Source organism: Copadichromis virginalis, linkage group LG11, assembly GCF_057382275.1.
Source record: "Copadichromis virginalis isolate Kocher_CV1m ecotype Utaka linkage group LG11, C_Virginalis_male_GT1.1, whole genome shotgun sequence".
NCBI classification, from domain to species: Eukaryota; Metazoa; Chordata; class Actinopteri; order Cichliformes; family Cichlidae; genus Copadichromis; species Copadichromis virginalis.
In genome coordinates, this window is record NC_140628.1 from 17,061,600 (window position 1) to 17,084,412 (window position 22,813).

General features: G+C 41.4%; 1 protein-coding gene across 1 annotated transcript in view; it reads right to left on the bottom strand.

Annotated features, from left to right (window-relative positions):
- Nucleotides 1-7,156: 7,156 nt before the first annotated feature.
- LOC146698304 (plectin-like) overlaps nt 7,157-22,813 on the bottom strand; it is a 60,356-nt gene continuing 44,699 nt past the window's right edge. The window contains exons 33-36 of the mRNA XM_085473373.1: nt 18,463-21,816; nt 8,374-15,453; nt 8,080-8,196; nt 7,157-7,926 (exon numbers count right to left, since the gene is read on the bottom strand). Coding sequence (XP_085329499.1) covers nt 9,274-15,453; nt 18,463-21,816 — 9,534 coding nt within the window. The 3' untranslated portion in view covers nt 7,157-7,926; nt 8,080-8,196; nt 8,374-9,273. The remainder of the gene's footprint in view (nt 7,927-8,079; nt 8,197-8,373; nt 15,454-18,462; nt 21,817-22,813) is intronic.

The following is a 22,813-nucleotide window of genomic DNA, read 5'->3' on the forward strand; positions in this document are numbered from 1 at the left end:
CGGCTAATCTGAATGATGCTTCTTTCTTGTGTCTTTGAGTTTTCTAAACAACACTGAGATTGAATAAGACCCTGAAGCACCGTGAATTTATTTGCGTCATTTATTGTATGATTTGCCCCTGTTGGGCAACTCTTGTCCAGCTGAATTGTAGAAGCAACAGAGTCTTTCTTCTGGAAAAACTTGAAGTGCTTTTTCTTCTTTTTCAGGCACACTTCCTGCAGATCTTTGTTCTGTGCTGTGAGCTTTGTCATCTCTTGGAAAAGCTCTTCATGCTGCACCTCAAGGTTTTTACACTTTTTCTCCAGTTTTTCTAATTTTTATTGCTTTTCCTCATGCTTTTCTTCCAGTTCCTCATATTTTCCTTCTCAAACTTTCTTTTCCTTGTCATTTTTTGTTTGTTGTACTTTGTCATGGACGGCCAGTAACTCTTGATGTCTGCTCTGCAGATTGTGAAGCGTACACGGGATGTCTTTATATGTTTTTTCCTTTTTCTGATCTGTAATATTTCCTAAAGTAATGTTTGTGTTTTTGTATTTCAATTGCAATTGTATTTGTTTATTTTTAATAATTTTAAATCCAGATATGTATAAAATTCATGCTCTACATTAATATAAATAATGCAAGCTATGTCTCAGCCATTGGAAGTATGAAAAATAAAAAAGGCTGAAGCTCACCAAAACCTTCCAGCTATGCGATAAGATGTGGCGCCGTATCTTTAACGTTGGTCCCCAAGGAAACGGTAGCCGCTTTCAGACACAAAATGTAAAATGTCTGAAGAATGAATAACTAAAAAGAGCTTCTGTTTTAAAAAACAAAAGATATACGTACAGGTTTATTCTGTTCCTTTTCAGTTAATCAATGCCTTGAAAATTCAGTCAGGACTGTGAAACCCATGCCCAGACTAAATCAATCAAATCAAACACCTCTTAATCCTTGTGTGCAACCGATTCACAGATGATTGAAAAGGTGCAGTCACCCCTCACTAGGAATAATCACATGAAATATTACCGTGCCTTCCTTGTACCCCACAGAGTCGTAATATGTTAATGTTATGAGCAGGGATAGCTTTCATTTACTGGACAATAGGGTAACCAAAATGAAAATGTTCCTTTATTCAAAGCTGAATTAATTATTTAAGTGATAATAAAGCACAAAATGCTGTGAGACAAGCAGAAATAGTAAATTAGCAAATTTAGATTCACATTTAGAGTTTAGCCATACATGGTCTCTTATAGTTGTATAAAACTGAAGTAATTTGACTAAAAAGTAACAGTTGATGGAAACATGACAAACTTCATGGGCAGCTAGACTGAAAGGAAACCCTTACATTTTAATAGCATTAACATTTATCGATAAAAGCAAGAGAGAGTCCAACATTTGAAGAGCAAAATGGCATTCCACTATGACCTGCATTTTTCTAATACTTGTTTGGTTTTTTGATTATTATCTTGCAATTTTCTCAATCACCAGTAACCCAGTTAGTAAGCCTGGTTGTAACTGGCTAACTGTAACTGGGTTCGGTTGCGACAAGTTGCATTTATAAATATTTGTAAAAAATTTGGTTGTATGACTAAATCTAATTGTGTTCAGTAAATGCCCACTTAGTTAGATCTGAATGCTTTTACCGTAAAAATCCTGCTTTCCTTTCTTTTCTTTTTTTTCCTGCCCCCTTGCCTCTTCCTCCCATCTGAGTCTGATGTCTTTTCAATGTGTTCGCTCATGTGTGCAGAGGGCCTCCAGTGCCAAGCACTTCTCTAGCCCGGTTGTCCAGGCCAGGCACAATAGGGTCTGATTCCCCAGCCCCTCTGTCCTCCTGTGGTCTAAAGAAGTCTCTCTGCAGGAGGGGACGAGGACCATCTCAGTGGCCCTCTGAGTATTTTGACAAACTTCCACACTCCTGCTCCTCTCTTTCAGTACACTCAAAGGTCTCAGTATAGTGACTTGCATGAGTCATTGGTTTAGCTTCCCTTTGATTTCTTTGCTCTCTTAGTCTCCACATCGTTTACAGGATCCAGTATACTATTGTTAAAACGGAGCCTAATCTCCATTAGGAAATTGAGCAGCTGAAGTAGAAGACATAAAGACAGAGTGACATTACATGAGAGTGATAGACAATAATGAGGGAAAAGGGCACAACATTGAGTGACAACACAATTGATAGTGATAAACAATAAAAATGATGTTCATGCATGGGAGTGTCTCTCTGACCTTGGGGGGAGTTGATTGCTTGTGTAAGTATGGACAGAACTGAATCTCTCATTTTCTGCCTACTCACGTAGTTGCCGGCCGCTACAACTTCAATTTATTAATTATTATAATTTTTTTTATTATTATTTATTAATCTAATACAATTATATTTATATAGTACAAGGTGCTTTATATTGTAAAGTAAAAACCGTAGAATAAAACAGAGAAAACCCCAACAATCAAATGACCCTCTAAGAGCAAGCACTTGGCGACAGTGAGGAGGAAAAACCCCTTTTAACAGTTTTAACAGGAGGAAACCTCCTAAAAAAACCTCCTAAAAAGCCGCAACACTGCCTTCAAGTCAGGGGACAGGGCTGCGTATAGGGCGGCCAGGGCAGACCTGAGTAGAGGCATCAGGAAAGCTAAGGCTGCCTATAGGAGGAGGATTGAAGATCACTTTGCTGACAACGACCCCAGAAAAATGTGGCAGGGGATCAATCACATTACCAACTACAGAAGCAATAACCAGGCAACATCTAGGACTGATGCCTCACTGGCTGAGGATCTAAACCGTTTCTTCGCCCGCTTTGAGACGACCAAGCCCTCAGCTGCCACACCACTTCCACCCGCCCCCAGCACTGGCACACTAACACTCAGGGAGCACCAAGTGAGGTGTGTTCTAAGGTCAGTGAATCCCAGGAAGGCGGCAGGTCCTGATGGAATACATGGAAAGGTTCTCAGAGCATGTGCTGACGAACTGACCGGAGTCTTCACTAAAATCTTCAACCTTTCCTTGTCATCAAACACCGTCCCGCCCTGCCTCAAAACCTCCACCATCATCCCCATCGCCAAGAAGACAGCTGTGGCCAGCCCAAATGACTACAGGCCTGTTGCACTTACGCCTGTAGTGATGAAGTGCTTTGAGAGACTGGTCTGTCAGCACATCAGGGCCGGTCTGCCTCCCACTCTGGACCCCCACCAATTTGCCTACAGGACAAATCGTTCCACCGAGGACGCTATCACCATAGCGCTCCACACTGCGCTGAGTCACCTGGAGCACCGAGGAAGCTATGTGAGAATGCTCTTTCTGGACTTCAGCTCAGCATTCAATCATATCATCCCGGAGATCCTGGTCCAGAAACTGTCTCACCTGGGACTCTCCACCCCCATCTGCCTCTGGATCAAGGACTTCCTGACAAATAGACCACAGTCTGTCAGACTCGGCCCCCACCGGTCCAGCACCATCACACTCAGCACCGGGTCTCCACAAGGATGTGTTTTGAGTCCCCTCCTGTTTACGCTCTACACATCCGACTGCTCCCCTACCCATCTCTCAAACACCATCATAAAGTTCGCGGATGACACCACAGTGGTTGGACTCATCTCAAGGGGGGATGAGTCGGACTACAGAGATGAGGTCAACAGACTGACTGAGTGGTGTTCAGTTAACAACCTCCAACTGAACACCACGAAAACTAAAGAACTTATCTTGGACTTCAGGAAGGGCAGAGCAGACCCGGCCCCACTTTACATTCACGGGAGCTGTGTGGAGAGGGTACACTCCATGAGGTTTCTGGGCGTGCAGATATCTGATGACCTCTCCTGGACTGCAAATACTACAGCGGTGGTTAAAAAGGCCCAGCAGCGTCTCCACTTTCTGAGAGTGCTCAGGAGGAACAACCTGGAGGAGAGGCTGCTGGTGACATTTTACAGAGCCACCATAGAGAGCATCCTAACGTACGGCATAACAACATGGTATGCAGGGTGCTCAGCTGCAGACAGGAAAGTACTGCAGAGGGTCATCAACACAGCCCAGAAGATCACTGGCTGCTCTCTGCCCAGCCTGGAGGTCACTGCAAACTCTCGGTACCTCAGCAGAGCTGGCAATATCATCAAGGACCACTCTCACCCCAGCAACCAACTGTTTGAACTATTACCGTCAGGCCGACGGTACAGGTCACATAAAACCAGGACAAACAGATTCAGGGATAGCTTCTTTCCCAGAGCTACCACCGTAGTAAATAAGCACAAAAACAATTGAACCTATTCCATACCGTCACTGTCATTATATTAATGCTGCTATCCTGTATATATTGTACATACTATTGTTTGAGTACTTACGATTGTTTTTTTTGTACTTTTTATATTTTACATTTATATTTATTATTGAAACTTGCACCAAGGGAGTGGCACTCCAATTTCGTTGTACTCTGTACAATGACAATAAAGGCTATTCTATTCTATTCTATTCTGCAGAACCAGGCTCAGGGAGGGGCAGCCGTCTGCCGTGATTGGTTGGGGGTGCCGAGAGGGAGGCAGGACAAAAGATTAATTTATTTGACTTCCACGAGTGTCTCTTCTTGAGCAATGAAATAAAAGTCCTCACCTTGTATTTCTTGTTCATGTGCATGATAATATGCTAACAAAATCACAATACCCTTCGTAAGCTTGCTAAACATTAGCATTGTCATAGCAATCATTTAGCAGGGAGAGATTAGTGCAGCTCAAACTGCACTGAACTAATAAATGAAAGTAGAATGAGAGTAGATTTTTTTTTATTCTAATCTTGTGACCTGATAATAAAGTAGCATTGCTGAATTGTTTTCATGTGTGATTAAAAATGGAATCCAAAACATATTTTTGTAAAAGTACTGTAGCTGGCATAAACAGGGAGTCAGGGAGAGAGAAAAGGAAGCAGAGGCACGACAGATGGATTTTAATTATGTAGACTTGCTTGGCAGGAAGCTCAAAGATGCTACAGATTTTAATAACAACATCAATTAATTAAATATACTATTTTTTCCCCTTTATAAAAGTGCCAAACACCTCTTTTTTTCTTCTTCCCTGGAAATCAAATACTGCTCTTTTGTCACTGATATCTCAAAGTTACATACAAGGTGTCCTTCAGACCTGCAAATAGTCACTATACATTACATTTAACTGCTATTGTGCAATTACACACTTTTGGTGCTCAGCACAGAGCTCCCAGAAGTGAACCTACTTGCTTCACTATCTGTGAGATACCAGTGGCATCTAATGAGCATCACAGTGTTCAACTCACTGGGATATTAACACAGTATAAACATACGCAGAGGTGCATTTTTTCACCAGCCCGTGTCATACGATGAACTTTAGAATGCAGGCAACAGCATGCAAGCAGACACACACACAGTAAGGCAAACTGACCCTGGGGTCCAGAGGAGGTAGCCTCATCTCCATGCTCTTGAGCCACTGTCTCAGTGCTCTGATTTGACCCCTGAATTCACACTGCCATTGGCTCATGTCCTCTATTTCCCTGCTGAATCAGAGAAGAACAGGAGAAAACGTTGCATTGATCACATTTTAGTCAAATACTATTACCACTGTAATTTAGAATCATGCACATAAGGATTGTACTAAATGAACTAATGATTGCAAACACAGCACTCAAACAGCTAACATCATTAATATTCATAAGTAAATACAGTTATTCATTGGTAATATTTAAATATTCATATACAGACCTGCCAGATCTTTTTTTTTTCTTTTTTTTGCAGTTTTATGACTACTTTTACTGGTGCGTGTGAACTGATGGCCTGTCTTGGTTGGTTATACTTTTTCATGCTAATAACAGTATTCATTTTGCTATATCCTGATAATGACACAATACACTGCTGTTTGTGGCTCATCATTTTATTGCTACTTATGTGTTACTGTTATTATAATGAAATTACAGCTACACAGATATAGTATCAGGATTTCTTGGTTTAAAAACTTTCCAAAATAGATCATTAGGAAGGCATGTGCTCTCTCTGTCTGCTGGGCTGGAACTTTGGTTTTCTTGTTTAACTATGTTCCAATCAGATGCTTTACACTTAGTGCTTACTACACAATTCAAGACCCTGTCTTTGTGTCTGTGACAAATGGAAATGCACTGGTCCACAAAGCTGCTACAAATGACCGTTGTCACAGGCTGTTGGTGGCCGCTGTCAATCTGGCAGTCATTCTTTTTTCTTTTAATGTGCCTAGATTGTTATCTGTTGTGGTCCAGAGTATTTCATTCATTCATTTTGCTTTTAAATTCGTTTACAGTAGCATACCCATAGCTCTGATCCTGTGAAGTAGCTCCTGGTGATCCAAACAAGTAGCAGCCTTTATCCTGCAAGAAACCAGTGGGTAAAATATACAAAATGATCCCTGTTCCAGTCTCTCTGCTTTAGCTGAGACTGTTAATGGAGCAATTCATTATTTTATAGCATTCTGTATACAGTGGGTTTTATTTCTCTCTGTGTGCTTACCTCCCGCTCATCAAACGCAGGGAGAGTTGGGGTCAATTCAGAGTAGTCAAGGGAGCTAAGTGAAGAATTCAGGGTGGTGAATGCCCCGGAGCTTCTGTTGGCAGGCTCTTCCATCAAACCCACTGGCTAATGTTGGCACACAGAGCAAACATCTGTATGCATGTAGTGTGAAGGACTTTGGGTGTAAACAAACATGCATACCCTGAATTCAGAAACCCCATTCTGGGGTCTTTTCACTCTGATTTATGAAAAGCTAGAAAAATAGAAATTGTATAGAAAATTGACTGTAATTAGTCGTGAAATGCCTAATGACAGAAACTCACTTATGTGATAAACAGAATAAACAGTGGGTTTAGGGCAGAGCAGGAGTTGGACCTGTGGCGCTTTCACCTGACTGAGCTGCTTCCTTGCAGAAAGTAGGTCTGTCTAACACTGCCCTCATGTGGTTGACTGTTATTTATTTTTTCCTTCTCTTCTATCAGTGATAAGGTACTTGTTTCAGGTAATAGTATCATATCACATAGGTAATAGTATTATATCACATCTACAGGCGTATTAAAGCAATTGTTCTATATAGAATACATACTTATTTAATCAAATATTAACGTAGTATTTATATTAATGTAAACTGAGGCAGAAGCAGTGAAAAAGTACTCTTAAAAAACTGGGTACTGATATACAAATGACAAGAATGCTTCTTCAGAGCATGTTTATTTACAACATAGTGTTAAGTTCACATACAAGAGGTTTTTTTGCCATGTCGCTGAAGCAACATCTGCCCCATAACAAAATCCAACCAGTTAGTTTGTCGTTTTATATATTGCTGAAACTTAAATTGGCACACTTAACACTTACTGAAGTTGCTTTTATTTTACACCAACATTTTTCCCCCCCAATATCCTTTAAAAAGTTAGTAAAACATGCAAGACATTCATAATATCAAAACCATCATGAAAACAAAAAGATTTACAGCAGTAAAACTTTAAAGATGCATAACAGAAATAGGTCATTTGAGAAAATAACTAAGCACAATTATTCTTTGTGCTGTCTTTGAATCTGCAAAAAAGGAAATTTGCAGCAAAAAAAAAAAAGGCAAAAGAAAGGAATTAATTTGAAAAAACATAAATTCATGCAATGTGGTGCTGAATCAATATCTCAGTTCTCTAAATTACTTTCATAGGTACTTCAGTTGAACTGGATATGTAGTCAGGAATAGCAAAAAAAAAGTCTAGATGTATTGTTTCGATTGAAATGTACACATAAATGTTTTTATTCTGAGTGGCTTTTCTCTAAAAATGCCAGGATATAACATAAATATCAGTATTAGCATTCAAGTAATAAATACATGGCAAATGGTAATAAATGAAGTGTTCCTAGAAAGGCTTCCCAAGATGATGTTGACTCAGCCTCAGCTTCCTTCAACAGTGATGTACAATGGAAGAAAGGACATACTCAATGGTATCTAGAAGCAAAAGGAAAAAAACTATGTAATCAAAATAAACCAAACAATGCAGCGAGAAATTAAAAAGAAAGCAATGAAATGAATACTGCAAAACAAATCTTGATGAAACAAAGCTTAATCTTTGAAAAACAATGATGCAATTATGCTCTGTACCTGTGTTACAGCATGAGGCTGGCATGGACTCACAGATCCATCCAAGGTTAGAAGATCGTATTCTCCAGCCAGTTGAGTACATGTGACCAGATGTTGGATTCTGAGTGACTGAGGCAGCTGTGAAAAAACAAGGAAGATGGTGAAAAACAACAATAATGAGAATAAACAGAGAAAGTTGACAAGTGAAATGACACCAAAGGCAGTGTTTGGGACTGGCTATTAGTTGTGATCAAAACAAACAGAAGAAAATGGGCAACGAAAGAAAAACAAATACAAATAATAAATTCAACTTACAAGAATCAAAATAACAGGAGCAGGTCTGTGGAGGGGATCGGGATCGAGTCTGACATCATCTTGGGATTTAGTGGGAGCACTTGAGTGATGATGGTTATGAGCAGTGTGTAAAACAATGGTGCAGTTAACTCAAAAGATGAAAAGACATACTGAATATAAATGGGTGTAAAAGCAAAGTAATGACAGATCTAAAACTGATTTCAGAACAGTGTACATGGATTTAATTGTGGAACTTGTTGTATTCCTATAGTGTCTCTTTGTGTAGTGTCGCAGATGTATTCTGTGCTGCAAGTTACTGGGTGCATAATGCAGTAACCCAGACAATTTGTAACATTAAAAAATTAACACATACTCTGTGCATACTCTTTACAAACATTCAGGAATTTTAAATGCATCCAAATATTTTAGTTAAAAACATTAGAATTATGTTAACATTTGGTATCTCTTTACCAGTACTGTTGAAAAAGATAAAAAATAAACAAAATTTCTAAGGAAACATGAAATATTCAAGAAATATTTCTGTTTGATATACAGGAAGTATATATTAGTTTCAGAAAGTATAAAGTATACATCTTTTGAATTGTGTTATATAAAAACTATAAACTCAAACAGCAGAAAAGGCATGCTTTGCTTTGAAAAATATAAACTCACTTTGTCATCTGTACCAGAAGATATGAATATTTTATATATTTTGCAATGCCTGGTTATGTTTCTACATCTAGAGCGCATGTTTAGACTGATGTTATATGAAAAAGTAATAACCTAGACAATTCTTGTTTTGGCCACATGCAGGGAAGAACAAATAAATTATATTTTCTGTTACTTTAACTATTTATTTCCTGTTAGAAATGCAACTGTAAAGTGCATTAGTACTGCTGGTTTCTAGTCAATATATAAAATCTAGAATCTGCGGCTGTAGCCAGAAGAAGATGTAAAGGAGGAAGATGAGAAGTTCATGCTAAAGCCAGAGCCAGCATCAATACTGCCTCTCCTGGAGCCTGATCGGGATCCGGTTCTTGAGCCACTCCGGGAGCCATAAGCCGATCCAGAGCCACTAGCATTGTAGGGACTGTAAAGGCCTTTGCTAGACTGGGAAGAGGCTTCCAGAAGCCTTAAGCCGGAGCCTTCCTCAACCATACTTTTGTCCATGGCATCTTTGAAGGAGATTTTCAGTTTGGTTTTTGGGCAGGTCAGATATTTAGAATAGGCACCGACATCCCTCAGTTTCTGGGCAGTGCGAGCATCGATCGTACCCTTCCTAATGGATTCATCTATTGACACCCTGCCCTCAACATCAGGCTCAATGAGTCCACCAGTTAGATATTGGACCTCAAGGAAACGCTGACCAGCCTCATAATACAGCCAGCCCTTTTTCAACGCCTGGGAGGCAGACATCTTCACTTTAGTTCTGGGGTCTTCAAATCCATTGAATGCTTTTTGAGCCAGGTTCAGACGATCAACCATGATTTTGTCCACAAGACCTTTTTCTGTGGCCTCTGCAATTGAGTATCTCTCTCCACTTGTGGGGTCAATTATTCCACCTGTACATGCCTGGGCCTCCAACAGTCTTTGACCAGTGATGTTATCTACCAGATTTCTGTGGATTGCCTCAGTGACAGACACTTTTTCCAATGTGTCTATGTCTAATATTCCTGCTACAGGGCCAGTCTCCTCTGTTGGGTCATTCCATATGACTGCAGGTGGTTTAATTGATGGTAGGGGGCTCATTGAAGAGGAGTAAGTGGAACCAGTGGTAGAACCAAATGAGGATGATCGTGAACGGAAGCCTCCCATGTTTCCAGAAAGCAAGTCAGCAAACTCTGTGATGGACAGGTTTCCAGCTCGGTATGTTTCAAGAGCCTTCTGGTCAATAAAGCCACGTGCAATAGCGTCATCAACATCATACTGTCTTCCTGACTTCCTGTCAATAATGACGGATTTTACAGTGCCATCAGAAGAAGTCATTGTGATTTCTTCCCATTCACACTCCTGCTCAGCAAGCTCCAGGTAGGTTTGGTGGTCAATGAGCCCCTTGCGGTAGGCCTCATACACAGTCATTTCTTTGCCAGTCTCTGGATCTACAATGACAACTCTGCGTTTACGTACTGAGGATTTGGAAGAGGTCTTTCTTTCCCGCTTCTTCTCTTTGAGTAGCAGAAGCACCAGGCCGGTGTCAGGATCAGTGATACACCTCTCCATCAGCTGGAGGTAGGTTAGGTTTTCCTCAGTGTTGGGATCAAAAAAGCCTTTGGTATCATCAGATGGATCTGTCAGTATCTCATTCATTTCCTCATCGAAGAAGCCACGATTGTAAGCCACCTCAACTGGCAGACGGTGACTTTCCTCCGGGTCAATTATTCCGCCAGTGGCAATCTGAGCTTCGAGTAGACGGATACCATGATCTTTTAGGATAAGCCCTTTCTTCATGGCCTGGAACAAAGAGATTGTCTTGCCTGTATAAGGATCTCTATATCCTGTTACTGCACGCTCAGCAGAGAGAAGCTTGTCTTTGAATTCTGGGCCTACTATTCCCATCTTTACTGCTTCATTGACAGTCAGTTTGAGGTTTTTGATTGGATCGATAACATATCCTGTGGCTGCCTGGGACTCAAGGAGTTCAAATGCAGTGCCTGGCCTAATCATGTTCTTCTTCATAGCCTGGTAAATTGACAGCCGTTCCTTTGTGGACTCCAAAAATACACCAGCAATACAGCCTGTGCCCTGCAGGTACCTTGATAGCCTATTACTAATCTCCTCTACTGAAACAAGACCTTCATTCAGGTCAGTGACGGTCTGCTGATCAATGATTTGTGAGCGAATCAACTCCTCAATTGTGATTTGTTTTCTCAGACCCTTGAATGTCAGCCGCTGGTCTCCCAATGAAAGCAGGCGCAATCCACCATCCAACTTGCATCGTTTGAGTAGCTGTGCATAAGACAGTTTCTCATCAGTGACAGGATCAATGAATCCTTTCACATCATCATTCAGTTTCTCATTGGTTTCCTTGTTGATATAGCCTCTTTGCATAGCGACATCTGTTGGCAGGTGGAACTGGAATTCAGGATCAATAATACCACCAGTGGCAGTTTGTGCCTCCAACATTTTGAGAGCATAATCCTCTGGAACGAGATCCTTTTTCATGGCCTGGAAAAGTGCTATGATTTTTCCACTGTAGGGATCTTTGTATCCTGTGACAGCTCTTTCAGCTGAAAGAAGTTTATCATGGATCTCAGGGCCAACAACACCCTTACGGACAGCTTCATCAACAGTGAGCGTTTCGTTCTTCAGTGGATCAACAATGAATCCTGTAGCAGCTTGGGCTTCTAGGAGGGTGAGGCCTATTTCTGGGTTAATAAAACCTCTCTTCATTGCTTGGTATATGCTTAGCTTGGAGGTCGAGTCTGTTGTGACGCCTGCGACACAGCCTGTCCCATAAAGATACTGCTTTACACTTGTCAACTCCATTATGTTACGGATGTCTCTCTTGCCCTGTTTAAGAAGGTTGTATGTTTCCAAATCAATGATGCGAGCATTGTAGAGCTCCTCAATAGTTATCCTTCTCCTTATAGTCATATATGACAGTGGACTATCATTTCTGATGATCTCTCTTTGCTCCATGATCTCAATAATGATGATGATCATCCGCTCTTTAGTGATTTTACCAGAGCGATATTCATCTAGGAGCTTCTGCCTCTCTTGCTCTGGAAGCAAATTTGAGTTCATGATATCCCAGAGATTCATGGGTTTATCAGCAAGCCCCTCAATAGGAATGTCAAGCTGGGTACTGGACAGCTCACTCTGTGTTTGCTCCTCTGTGTAGAGGTATGTCTTCTCTACAACAGTTGGAGACTGCGGCTTGGAGAGTGAGAGCATGTACAGGCCGGTGTCTTTATCTTTTTGGCATTTGTCTTTAAGTTGTCTGTAGGTTATAGTGTCATCAGTTTCTGGGTCAGAGAAAACTTTGTTTTCATCACATGGTTCAGAGAGGGTCTTGGCAATATCTCTGCTCAAAATGTTCTTCTGATATGCAACATCAGTGGGGACACGATGGCTTTTTACAGGGTCAATAATTCCTCCACTCACAATCTGGGCCTCCAATAGGGGCATCGCATGTTCCTTTAAGATTAGATCTTTCTGCATTGCTTCAAAGAGGGAGATTTTGTGGCCTGTGAATGGATCTTTGTAACCAGTGACAGCTTTTTCTGCAGAGAGGAGTTTTTCATGTAACTCTGGACCAACAACTCCTGACTTTACTGCTTCATCTACTGACAGGCATTGGTTTCTTACAGGATCTACAATGAACCCACTTGCAGCCTGAGCCTCGAGAAGTGAAAGGCCAGTGTTATGGCGGAGAAGCTTTTTCTTCATAGCTTGATAAATGCTGAGTTTCTCTTTTGTTGGTTCCAGGTAGAGTCCAGCAATGCTACTAGAGCCCTGGAGGTATTTACTGACATTGGGATTTTCACTGACTTTCTTGGGTGTAGTTTTGCCTTGTTGAAGCAGGTCAAAGGTTGGTTTGTCAATGATTTTAGACTCATACAGGGAGTCTGCTGGAACAGGAGCTCTGAGTCCCTTGAAGCTGGACTGTTCTTGTTTCTTGGCTTCTTTCTCATCTACAATTGTGATGATAATCTTAATTATCTTTTCAATTGTAATTTTTCCTGACCTAAACTGTCTGAGCAGGTCAAGTCTCTCTTCCTCAGTGAGGTATTCAGAGTAGATAATTTCCCACAGGGTCATTTTCCTGCCCTTAAATGGTCCAGAGTTAACTTCTACAGTAGCCTGAGTCATAGCCTCTTTGGTCTGGGCTTCGGTGTATGCTGTTTGTTCCTTAGCATTGATTGCTTCATCAGAGAGAGGGAGGACCCGCAGACCAGTTTTCTTGTCAGTGACACATCTGTCAAAGAGCTGAGAGTATGTGAGATTTTCTTTTGTGTTGGGGTCAAAGAAGCATTTAGTTTCATCATTTGGATTACTCAGAGCCTGCTTCATTTCATCATCAAAGTAGTTTCTCTTGCAAGCCACATCATGAGGAATGCGATGGCTCTTTACTGGATCTATGATGCCACCAGTTGTCATTTGGGCATCGAGTAAGCGGAGTCCTTGTTCTTTAGGTATGAGATCTTTTTTCATTGCTTGGAATAGAGATACAGCTTTTCCAGTGTATGGATCTCTGTAGCCTGTAACAGCTCTTTCTGCAGACAGAAGCTTTTCATGCAGCTCAGGACCAACAACACCTGCTTTGACAGCTTCATCAACAGTATACTTCTGATTGTGAACTGGGTCGACCAAGTAGCCTGTACCTGCTTGGGCTTCAAGCAAGTTCAAGGCAGGCCCGGGCCTCATCATGTCCTTCTTCATGGCTTGATAGAAGGACATTGTCTCCTTAGAGGAGTCAATGACTACACCCGCAATACAGTTCGTGCCCTTTAATGCTTTGTGGACAGGCTCCATTTGAGACACCTCACTGACAGTCATGTTGCCATTATGCAATTTGTTGTACAGATCTTTATCAATGATTTTGGATTCCAGAAGGTCAGTAGCAGGCACGGGTGCTCTCAGACCATCAAAGGTAATTTCATTTTTCTTCTCTTTTTCCTCAGCAACAGTGATAACAATCTTAATGATCTTTTCAATTGTGATTTTGCCTGTCTTGTACTGACGGAGGAGGTCCTTCTTCTGGTCTTCTGTAAAGTATTCTGAGTTGATTATCTCCCAGATCGTGACAGTCTTTCCCTTGAATCTACCAAATGGTACAGACACAGTTGTTTTGCCGAATACATCTTTGGTCTCTTCCTCTGTATATATACTAGAGCACTGCGCAGCTTTGTCGGTGATTGGCAGGAGTAACAGACTGGTCTCAGGGTCAGTAGTGCATCTTGCCATTAACTCAGAATATGTCAAAGGTTCCTGAGTGCTGGGGTCAAAATATCCCTTTGTGTCATCTGATGGGTTCTCCATGATCTTATTCATTTCTGCATCATAGTGTCCTTGTTTATAGGCTGTTTCAGTGGGCACACGGTGACTGTTGATTGGATCAATGATGCCACCAGTAGCAAGCTGAGCCTCAAGGACTCTGATTGCATGATCGTGTTCTATTAGCCCCTTTTTCATGGCTTCAAAGACTGAGATCTTTCCACCAGTGTATGGATCCTTGTAGCCAACAACAGCCCTCTCAGCTAAAAGCATTTTGTTGTGCAGTTCTGGGCCAATCAGTCCTTCCTTGACAGCTGCATTAACAGAAAGTTTCTGGTTCTTAATTGGTTCTAACATGTAACCTGTGGCTGCTTGTGCTTCAAGAAGGATCATGGCTGTGCCGGGAGTAATTTTCTTCTCTTTTGATGCTTGATAGATTGACATTTTTTGATTGGAGGGTGTCAAAACACCACCAATGGCATTCTTTCCTTTGAGAATGTTTCTTAGACTGTCAGTCTTGCCTAACTCTTCAACAGTGGTTTCACCATTTTTCAGTTTATCAAACTCCTTCTTTGGTAAGACACCAAGCTCATGAAGTCTGCTTGCAGGTACTTTGTCACGGATGCCATCAAAAGCCAACAGATCTGGCTTTTTGTCTATACCATCTACCACATCACCAACATTCTGACCATTGTAAACTGTCTTTGTTGTCTCAATCGTTGTTAGATGGATAACATCTTTGTGACGGACAGTTTCTCTAGTGTGCTGATCTTTTTGAGCATCCTCAAGCTGCTGTAGCTTCTCACGCAGTTTCTGGTTCTCTTCTGCCAGAATCCTTTCCTGCTCTAGTCTCTGCCTCTCGAGTTCTTGCATTTCTTTTTGCTTTCTAAGCATTTCTTCCTCAGCCTCTTTCTGTTTACTAAGGGCTGCATCCATGGTAGCCTGGAGTGTCTTTTTCTCCTGCTCCATCTGCTGTTTCTGGCGTTCCTGTTCATCTTTGAGAGCCTTGGCCTTTTTCACTTCCTCTTCAAACTGGCTCTCAAGCCTCTTTTTCTCATCTTCAATGAGTTTCTCTTTCTTTAATAGCATTTCCTTTTCTGTCATGAATGTCTGCTGGAGGACTGTCTTCTCATGCTCAATTTTTTTCTGCTGTGCATCAGCCATCTGATGGAAAAAAAAAAACATAAAAAGATAAGTTACAATATGTTCACAGCTGTGGCACCGAACTACGTTTTTTATTTTTATTTTGTTCTGTTTAATAATTGCAACAAATTTATACAATGCACTCTGCTTATGCTAATGGCGCAAAATACTAAATGAAATTATAATGTGAACATGTGTGCGTTCCTGTTTTTTCATGATTATGTTATCATTTTTTAGCCAGTCGTCTTCTTCTATCTATTTTTAGTTACCATTTTAATAAGATTATGTAAAAACTGTTGTCACTTCATATTAGCATAGCTAAACCTGAATCTAATGTCTGATACACATTTTGTTGTAACCTGTTACCCCTGGTCATGTGTATCCACTAGAACTCCCACTGTTGTTCAAAAGTTTGGGGTCCCTAAGAGATGCTTTTGTTTTTACAGAAACGATGTGTTAGCTCTGATCTAATTTTTTTTTATCTCATTCATCTCATTTAAAGAACACTAAAACTGAACTGAAAAATGTTAATCATATTTAATTATTATTGATATCATACCAATTGTTTTAATGGAAAGATTTTTAATAGAAAATCTGCATGGGTGTCTAGGGGGCCATAGAGGCTGAACCTGTTGGGGGGAATTAAAAAGTAATACATTGACCTGAGCAACAGCCTTTGAGAGTTTGATTCAAGTTTCAAAAAAGAACTTGGTGGCCTCGGGATTTCATATCTGCTTTTTGTAAATGATGTGGTTTTGTTGGCTGTATTGACCTTGCGCTAAGGTACTTTGCAGCCAAGTGTGAAGCAGCTGGGAAGACAATTAGCACCCCAAAGTTCGAAACTATAGCTTTTGGCTATAGCCGCATATACTGCTACTGTACTAATATGTGCAGGTTTACACTTTTTTCCCCTTGGAAACAGCATGCCATTTCAGAGCAAAGAGAGGTAGCTACAGGAGATTCAACATGTTTTTGAAAAAATGTTGAATTCGTCTGTTAGAATTTGTTTTTGACATTTTGGAGGTTGAGAAAGCCATTCTAAGGATTAATCTGACATATTTATGTCATAACAAATGCGCGAGCATAAAAATGATCCGAGCAAATAATTTCATTGCAGGTAAATTCCTCGCATTTAAATTCAGCAACCCACAGACGTAGAACTTAGTAGCTGCACCCACAAAAGGTACCATCGTGCGTGTAAGAGTGTCTGCTTTGCACATGCTTCTACAGTTTTACAGACAACAGTGCAGAGGCTTCAGAACCTTCCTTAGAACCCTCTGGTTTAAAATATTTCTTCAACATTAAAGTAATACAGTGACAGTTGTCGGTGTTTCCACTACTGCATTGCAAACAGTAACTGTTGATAATTAACCCTCTGTGGTCGACGGATGTGCCGACATGTCCAAAACACATGACCAATTTAAGCAACTAATAGCAACAAGATACAGTCACACTGTGTCTCCATTTCAACTTGTGTTGAAAGTGTGGACTTCAACTTATATACCAGTTTTTAAATTGTGTTGATAGGGTTAGGGTTGTTGAATCTCCTGTAGCTGCCCCTCTTTGAATTGGCATGCTGTTTCCAGGGAGAAAAATAAGTGTAAACCTGGACTCACACAGCATTATTTTTGTTACATTACTTGACTTGTTGTACAATGTGACTTTCTGATTTGTGCAAAGCTCTCGCATGCAAGACGGCTTCTTTATGCACGCGACTGAGTTCTACTTGACAGGTTGTTGAATTTAAACGTGAGGAATTTAATTGCGCTTGTGAAATAAAATTATTTGGTCTGATTATTTTTTTTGCTCGCGCTTTTGTTATAATATAAATATAATTTCACACAAGTGAAGCACAGAATTGCATTAGTACATATAACATTGAAATCTGTGTATAACAACTGACCTCTAGAATCTATCCAAATGCTGGCAATGCTCTTTTATTTTTCTCAAAGCTTTGTGATGCTACTTGTACTTATCAAAGTCAGTATTAGATATTCCACTGCCAGTCATGAAACTGACACAGTGCTTCTAAGTTGGGTCACAGTGGCAGCAGGCTAAGCAGAGTATTCCAGAGATCCTCGTCAGCGCAGTCGTCCTATGAAGAAAACTCATTTCGCCCCCTTGTATTCGCAACCTTACTCCCTTGGTGATTACCCAGATTTCATGACCATAGGTGAGGGGGCTTTAAAAATATTACAAAAAATACTCCTACTAATTGGAGTAAACAATGTAAACTCATAAAATATACCTGACAAAACTATAATTCCAAAACAACAGATCGGTTTGTTCTTGGTGACTGCTGTTAAAAAAGTAACACGGTATATGGGAAATATGTTTAACAAACTTAATGTGGATTATTAAGCAATCAGTTAGTTTGTTATCAAGTTATTATGGTAGCTTTTTAAATCGATAATACAATTATTAGGATACTGGGCTTTTGGTGGTAATAATGACAAAGCGACCAATCTTGCTAACTATAGGGAATTTCTATAGATATTGCAATATCATTATTATTGTGAGGTTTTCTTTTGGGAGGGGGGCTTGAAAAACAATTATTATGACTGGACATACAGGGCTCCATATATTAAGTCAGCTCTATGGCAGATGTACTCTTGGCCTGCAGTGGCAACACAGTATTCACAATGAAGGTTATACTGTCCCTCGAGTTAGTGTAGATCTTCTCTATTTCCCTCTGTTGCTCAAATTGCTGAACAGTTCATCTGGTTTTCGAACTGTATTTATAATAATGTTTGTTTTTAATTTTGTCACAAGCTAAGGGATAAATGAGTTTTGAAACTGAAAGAAAAAATGAAGCATGTCAACATTGCATGATACGGCTGCACATTCAGGTTGTTTTCTGCATGAGCACAGTGCACTGTGAAAAAAATTAAATCATATTCAGTAAAAAATATGGTGATATGATTAGTGTAAGGAAGGAACAGAGGAAACTTTAAGAATGAAGTGAGTTAGCTTTTTGATAGAGTTAACAATGACATAAGCTGCTCTGTTATGCCATTTTTGACACAATACCTCTTTAGACTTATTTTGACGTTCTTCAGCCTCCTTTTTCAGTCTAGCCTTCTCGTTCTCTAGGTCTGCAATAGCTTTGCGTAAATCATCGGACTCTTTGCTGGTATTTAGTCTCTCAAATTCCAGTCTTTCCACTACAGTCATTTTTTCTTGGGTAGCAATTTCAGTCTCGTGAAGACGGGCAGCAACTGTATCGGCTTGTTTCTTGAATTTTTTAGCCTCTTCTTCAGCTCTGGCCTGGGCTTCACTGAGCTGAGAAACCTGAAGTCTGAGTCTTTCAGCTTCAGCCATGATCTCCAATTGCCTTTTTCGCTCTACTTCCAGTGACTTGTGATATTCCTCGGATTCCTCCTCCAGGCGCTGCTGCATTAACTGTTTATCCTCCAGCAGCTTCTGAGCCTGCTCCTGAGCCAAGTCCTTCTGCTTCTGGAGCATTTCTGCTTCAGCCTTGAGTCGAGATGCTTCTTGAATTGCTTGCATTTTCTCTTTGAGCATCTTTTCCGCAAGTGCCCGTTGCTGATTAAGGTCATCTTCTGCAATTTGTCTCAAGCGTGCAGCCTCTTGCGCTTCCACACTAAGCCTAGCAGCGTCCTCTGCAAGCTTTCTCATGTTCTCAGCCTCTTCAGCAAGCAGTTTTTGTGTGCTGTCTTTGTCCTTCTTAATCAGACGCTGATTTTCCTCCTCAATTTTATTTTTCAGTTTGAGCAGTTCCTCCATCTGGACCTTGACTTTGAACAGCTCCTCCTCCACCTGGCCCCTTTGTTTGACGGCATCGTCGACCTCGTCTTTGAGGCGCTGGAGTTCTTCATCTAGGACAGATTTTTGCTTATCAGTTTCATCAAGCCTCAGCTTAACCTTTGTGAGCTCTTGCTCCACTTGGAACTTCTGTTTTAACGTTTGCTCGGCCAGCTTTTTGTGCTTTGCCATTTCAGCGTCAGCTTGCTGCTTCTGCATGAGCGCTGCAGCCTCAGCTTGGGCTCGTTTGGCAGCTTCAAATTCAGCTTCCTTCCTCAGTCGCTCGGCATCTTCCTGAGCCTTGGCTTGGTTTGCGGCTTCTTCCTCAGCGGCTGCTTTCTGCCGTTCTGCCTCCTCTGCTTGCTGACGAAGGAGAGCTGCCTCTCTTTCTGCTTTCTCCTTAGCAGCTTCGGCCTCTTTGGCCAGCTTCTTGGCTTTCTCATACTCTTCCTTGAGCTTCTTCTGTGTGATGCTGTCTTCTATCTGTTGGGCAAGGACGCTTTGAACCTGTTGCTCTGCTGCACTGCATTTGTGGGCTGCCTGTTGGGCCACAACAATCTGTTTTTCAGCTTCTTTGTCAGCCTCATCTTTCTGCTTTCTGGCTTCTTCTGCTTTCTTCCTCAGCCGTTCAAGCTCTTCTAGGGCTGCCTTACGCTGCCTGGCGGCCTCTTCCTCTGCAGCAGCAATCTTCTTCACCTTTTCCTCTGCTTCCCTCCTCCTCTTCTCCTCCTCAAGGGCAAGCTTCCTCAGTTTCTCTGCTTCCTCTTCGGCTCTGATCTTGCTTTGGTGGGTTTCATCTGCAATGTTTTTCAGCTTGTTCAGTTCCAGCTCCAGATCCAGTTTTCCAGATGAGGCCTTTTCAAAGTTGAGTTTAAGAATCCGGATTTCTTCTTCGACAATTCGCCTCTGTTTGAGTGTGTCATCCACTATGGCTTTCTGTCTTTCCATTTCTGCCTCAGAGGATTTTTTGAGTTGCACAATCTTTTCCTCAATCTCTTGCTTGTGCTGGTTGGCCTGGTCTTCAAGAGCTTTCCTCTGGTAAGCCTCATCCTCAGCTTGCCTCCGGAGTCTCTCATTTTCTGCCTCCTTCTCTTTCAGGGCAATTTCGGCCTCTGTTTTTAAGCGAGTGGCCTCACTGATCGCAGCCAGCTTCTCTTTGAGAATTCTCTCAGCTTCTGCCCTCTGATGAGCTGCCTCTTCCTCAGCAATCTGCCTCTGATGCTTAGCCTCCTCTGAAATGGCTCTAAGCCTGCTTGCCTCCTCAGCAAGGTCCTTCATCTTGGCAGCTTCTGCCTCAAGTAGTTGCTTGCTCTTCTCTGTATTAGACATGGACTCCTTTTCTGCCTTAGTCTTCAGCTGAATGAGGATATCCATTTCACTCCTAACTTTGGCCAGCTCATCTTCTAGCTGCTTCCTTTGTTGCTGAGCTGCAGCGACTTCATTCTTCAGGCGGTAAAGTTCATCTTCAAGGAGGGATCTCTGCTGTTCTGCGTTGTCAAAGTCCGCCCTGAGTCGAATGAGCTCCTGCTCGGCAGTGAGTTTCTGCTGGGCTGTGCTGTCGGCTATCTTCCTCTGCCTCTCAAGCTCTTCTTCAGCCATTTCTTTCTGCTTCAGGGCTGACTCCTCGGCTTTGGCTCTCTTTTTAGCCTCACGCTCTGCCTCCTCCTTTTGTTTCTCAGCTTCCTCTTGAGCGAGGGTCTTTTTGTGAGCTTCTTCTTCGGCCTGCAACCTCAGACGAAGAGCCTCATTAGCCTTCTGCCTCCATTTCTCGAGCTCTTTTTCAGCCTCTTCTCTGGAATTTTCTGCGTCTTCTTGTTGTTTCTTGAGGCGTTCTGCTTCCTGTTGCAGCTGAAGGACAGCACCATGCTCCTGCTTGAGTGATTCCTCCAACTTTGAGGTCTTTTCCGCAAATGACATGTGCTTGCTCTGGAGTTCAGCTGCAGCACTTTGCTGTGCAGCCTCATGAGCGACCTTGATTTGTTTTTCCTTTTCAATCTCTGCTTGCTTCACTTGTCTTTCAGCCTCCTCGGCCTGCATCCTGAGGTTTTCAAGGTCCTCCAGAGCTTTTTGCTTTTGTTTAGCAGCTTCCTTCTCTGCCTCAGATTTGCGCTTGAGTTCCTCTTCAGCCTGGCGCTTTTTCTGCGTCTCTTCACTTACTTGTTTACGGAGCTTCTCAGCCTCATCTTGGGCAAGCTTTCTGAGTTTTTCTGCTTCAGCCGCTCTATCGCGAAGCTGCTGGAGCTCAGATTCGGCGGTATACTTTTGTTTTTGTGTTATCTCGAGTTGGATCCTGATGAGGCGGATTTCCTCTTCGATCTTAGTCCGGCTGTGAAGCGCTTCATCTACCTGATGACTTTTGTCCTTGATTTGCTGCTCTGAGAGATTTTTGAGCTCCTGCAGCTCCAGCTGGATGTTGGTCTTTTGCTTCTCTGCATCTACAGCAGCAATTTCTCTCTTGCTTACTTCTTCCTGCATTTTGAGCTTCAGCTCTTGAGCCTCTTTCTCAGCTTTGGCAATAGCCTTCGCGTGAGCTTCAGCTAACTGCTTCTGTTTGTCTAACTCTGCCTGCATCTCGGCCATTTTTTTCCGCTCTTCTGCTTTGAGTTTCTCTGCAGCTTTCTGCATTAGTGGAAGCAAATGGTAAAGAAAGGATTATAATCAAGCATGACAGGTTAAAGGTAATACATCACATTTGACCTGCTCGAAGCAGTGTGAATTAAAATTGTAAGTACTGTGGTAATCACAGCCAAAACACACACTGCAACAAGCATCTAAATGTACTGTATTACCCAGGCAATGTTAATGTTAAAATTAGCTTAGTAAAAGATCATTCACTAGTTGCAAATTAGATGCACATTCATCAAAGTCATGTTAAATTCACGATGCAAGTAAAACGATTCAGATGGCAGTGGATCTATTAATGTATGGGAACAAAATATCACTTCACAACACAGCAAGAAAAACATGGCATGTGACTGTAGCTGTAACTGAACTATGTCAATCTGTGCCATAAAATTGGATCAATTAAACTGTTTAAATTAGCACTATAAATGGATTCACCACACTCATGAATAGAATTTATGGCGAGCTTCTAATGCTCATGTTTCCTGCATTTGAAAGTTTGTGAGAAAACTTAAGTGAGGTTTGTTGAAATAGTTTAATGTTAGAAATCACCACTCTTTTTTTTTAATCTTATCCCATGCACTGGGGGTTCTTTAAATCACTATTTGTGACAAAATGGAGAAAGCAAAGGCGAAGTCAATGATAAGAGGCTCAAGTCAACCCAGTGTATATTAGGAAGCTCGCTTATGGCTGTGTTAATTTCAGGAAAAGTTGTAAATTTACAGGATGAGCTGTTAGTAAGAATATTAGTGACTTTGAGACAGTATGAATGGCTGCAGTGTTTATATAAAGAATGGAGTGAAAAAAATGTCCGATGGAGTTTGACAGAGACAAAGGATGATGAAAGTAATAGGGTCGGTAGGTACCCCAAAAACACTGAATAATTTACCTCTTTAATGCACAGGTTAAGCATTCATCATGGCAAAGCACTGGCAAGCAGTTAAGAGAGGCAAAGAAGGAAACAAAACATCAGGGTTAGAAAATAATGTAACAC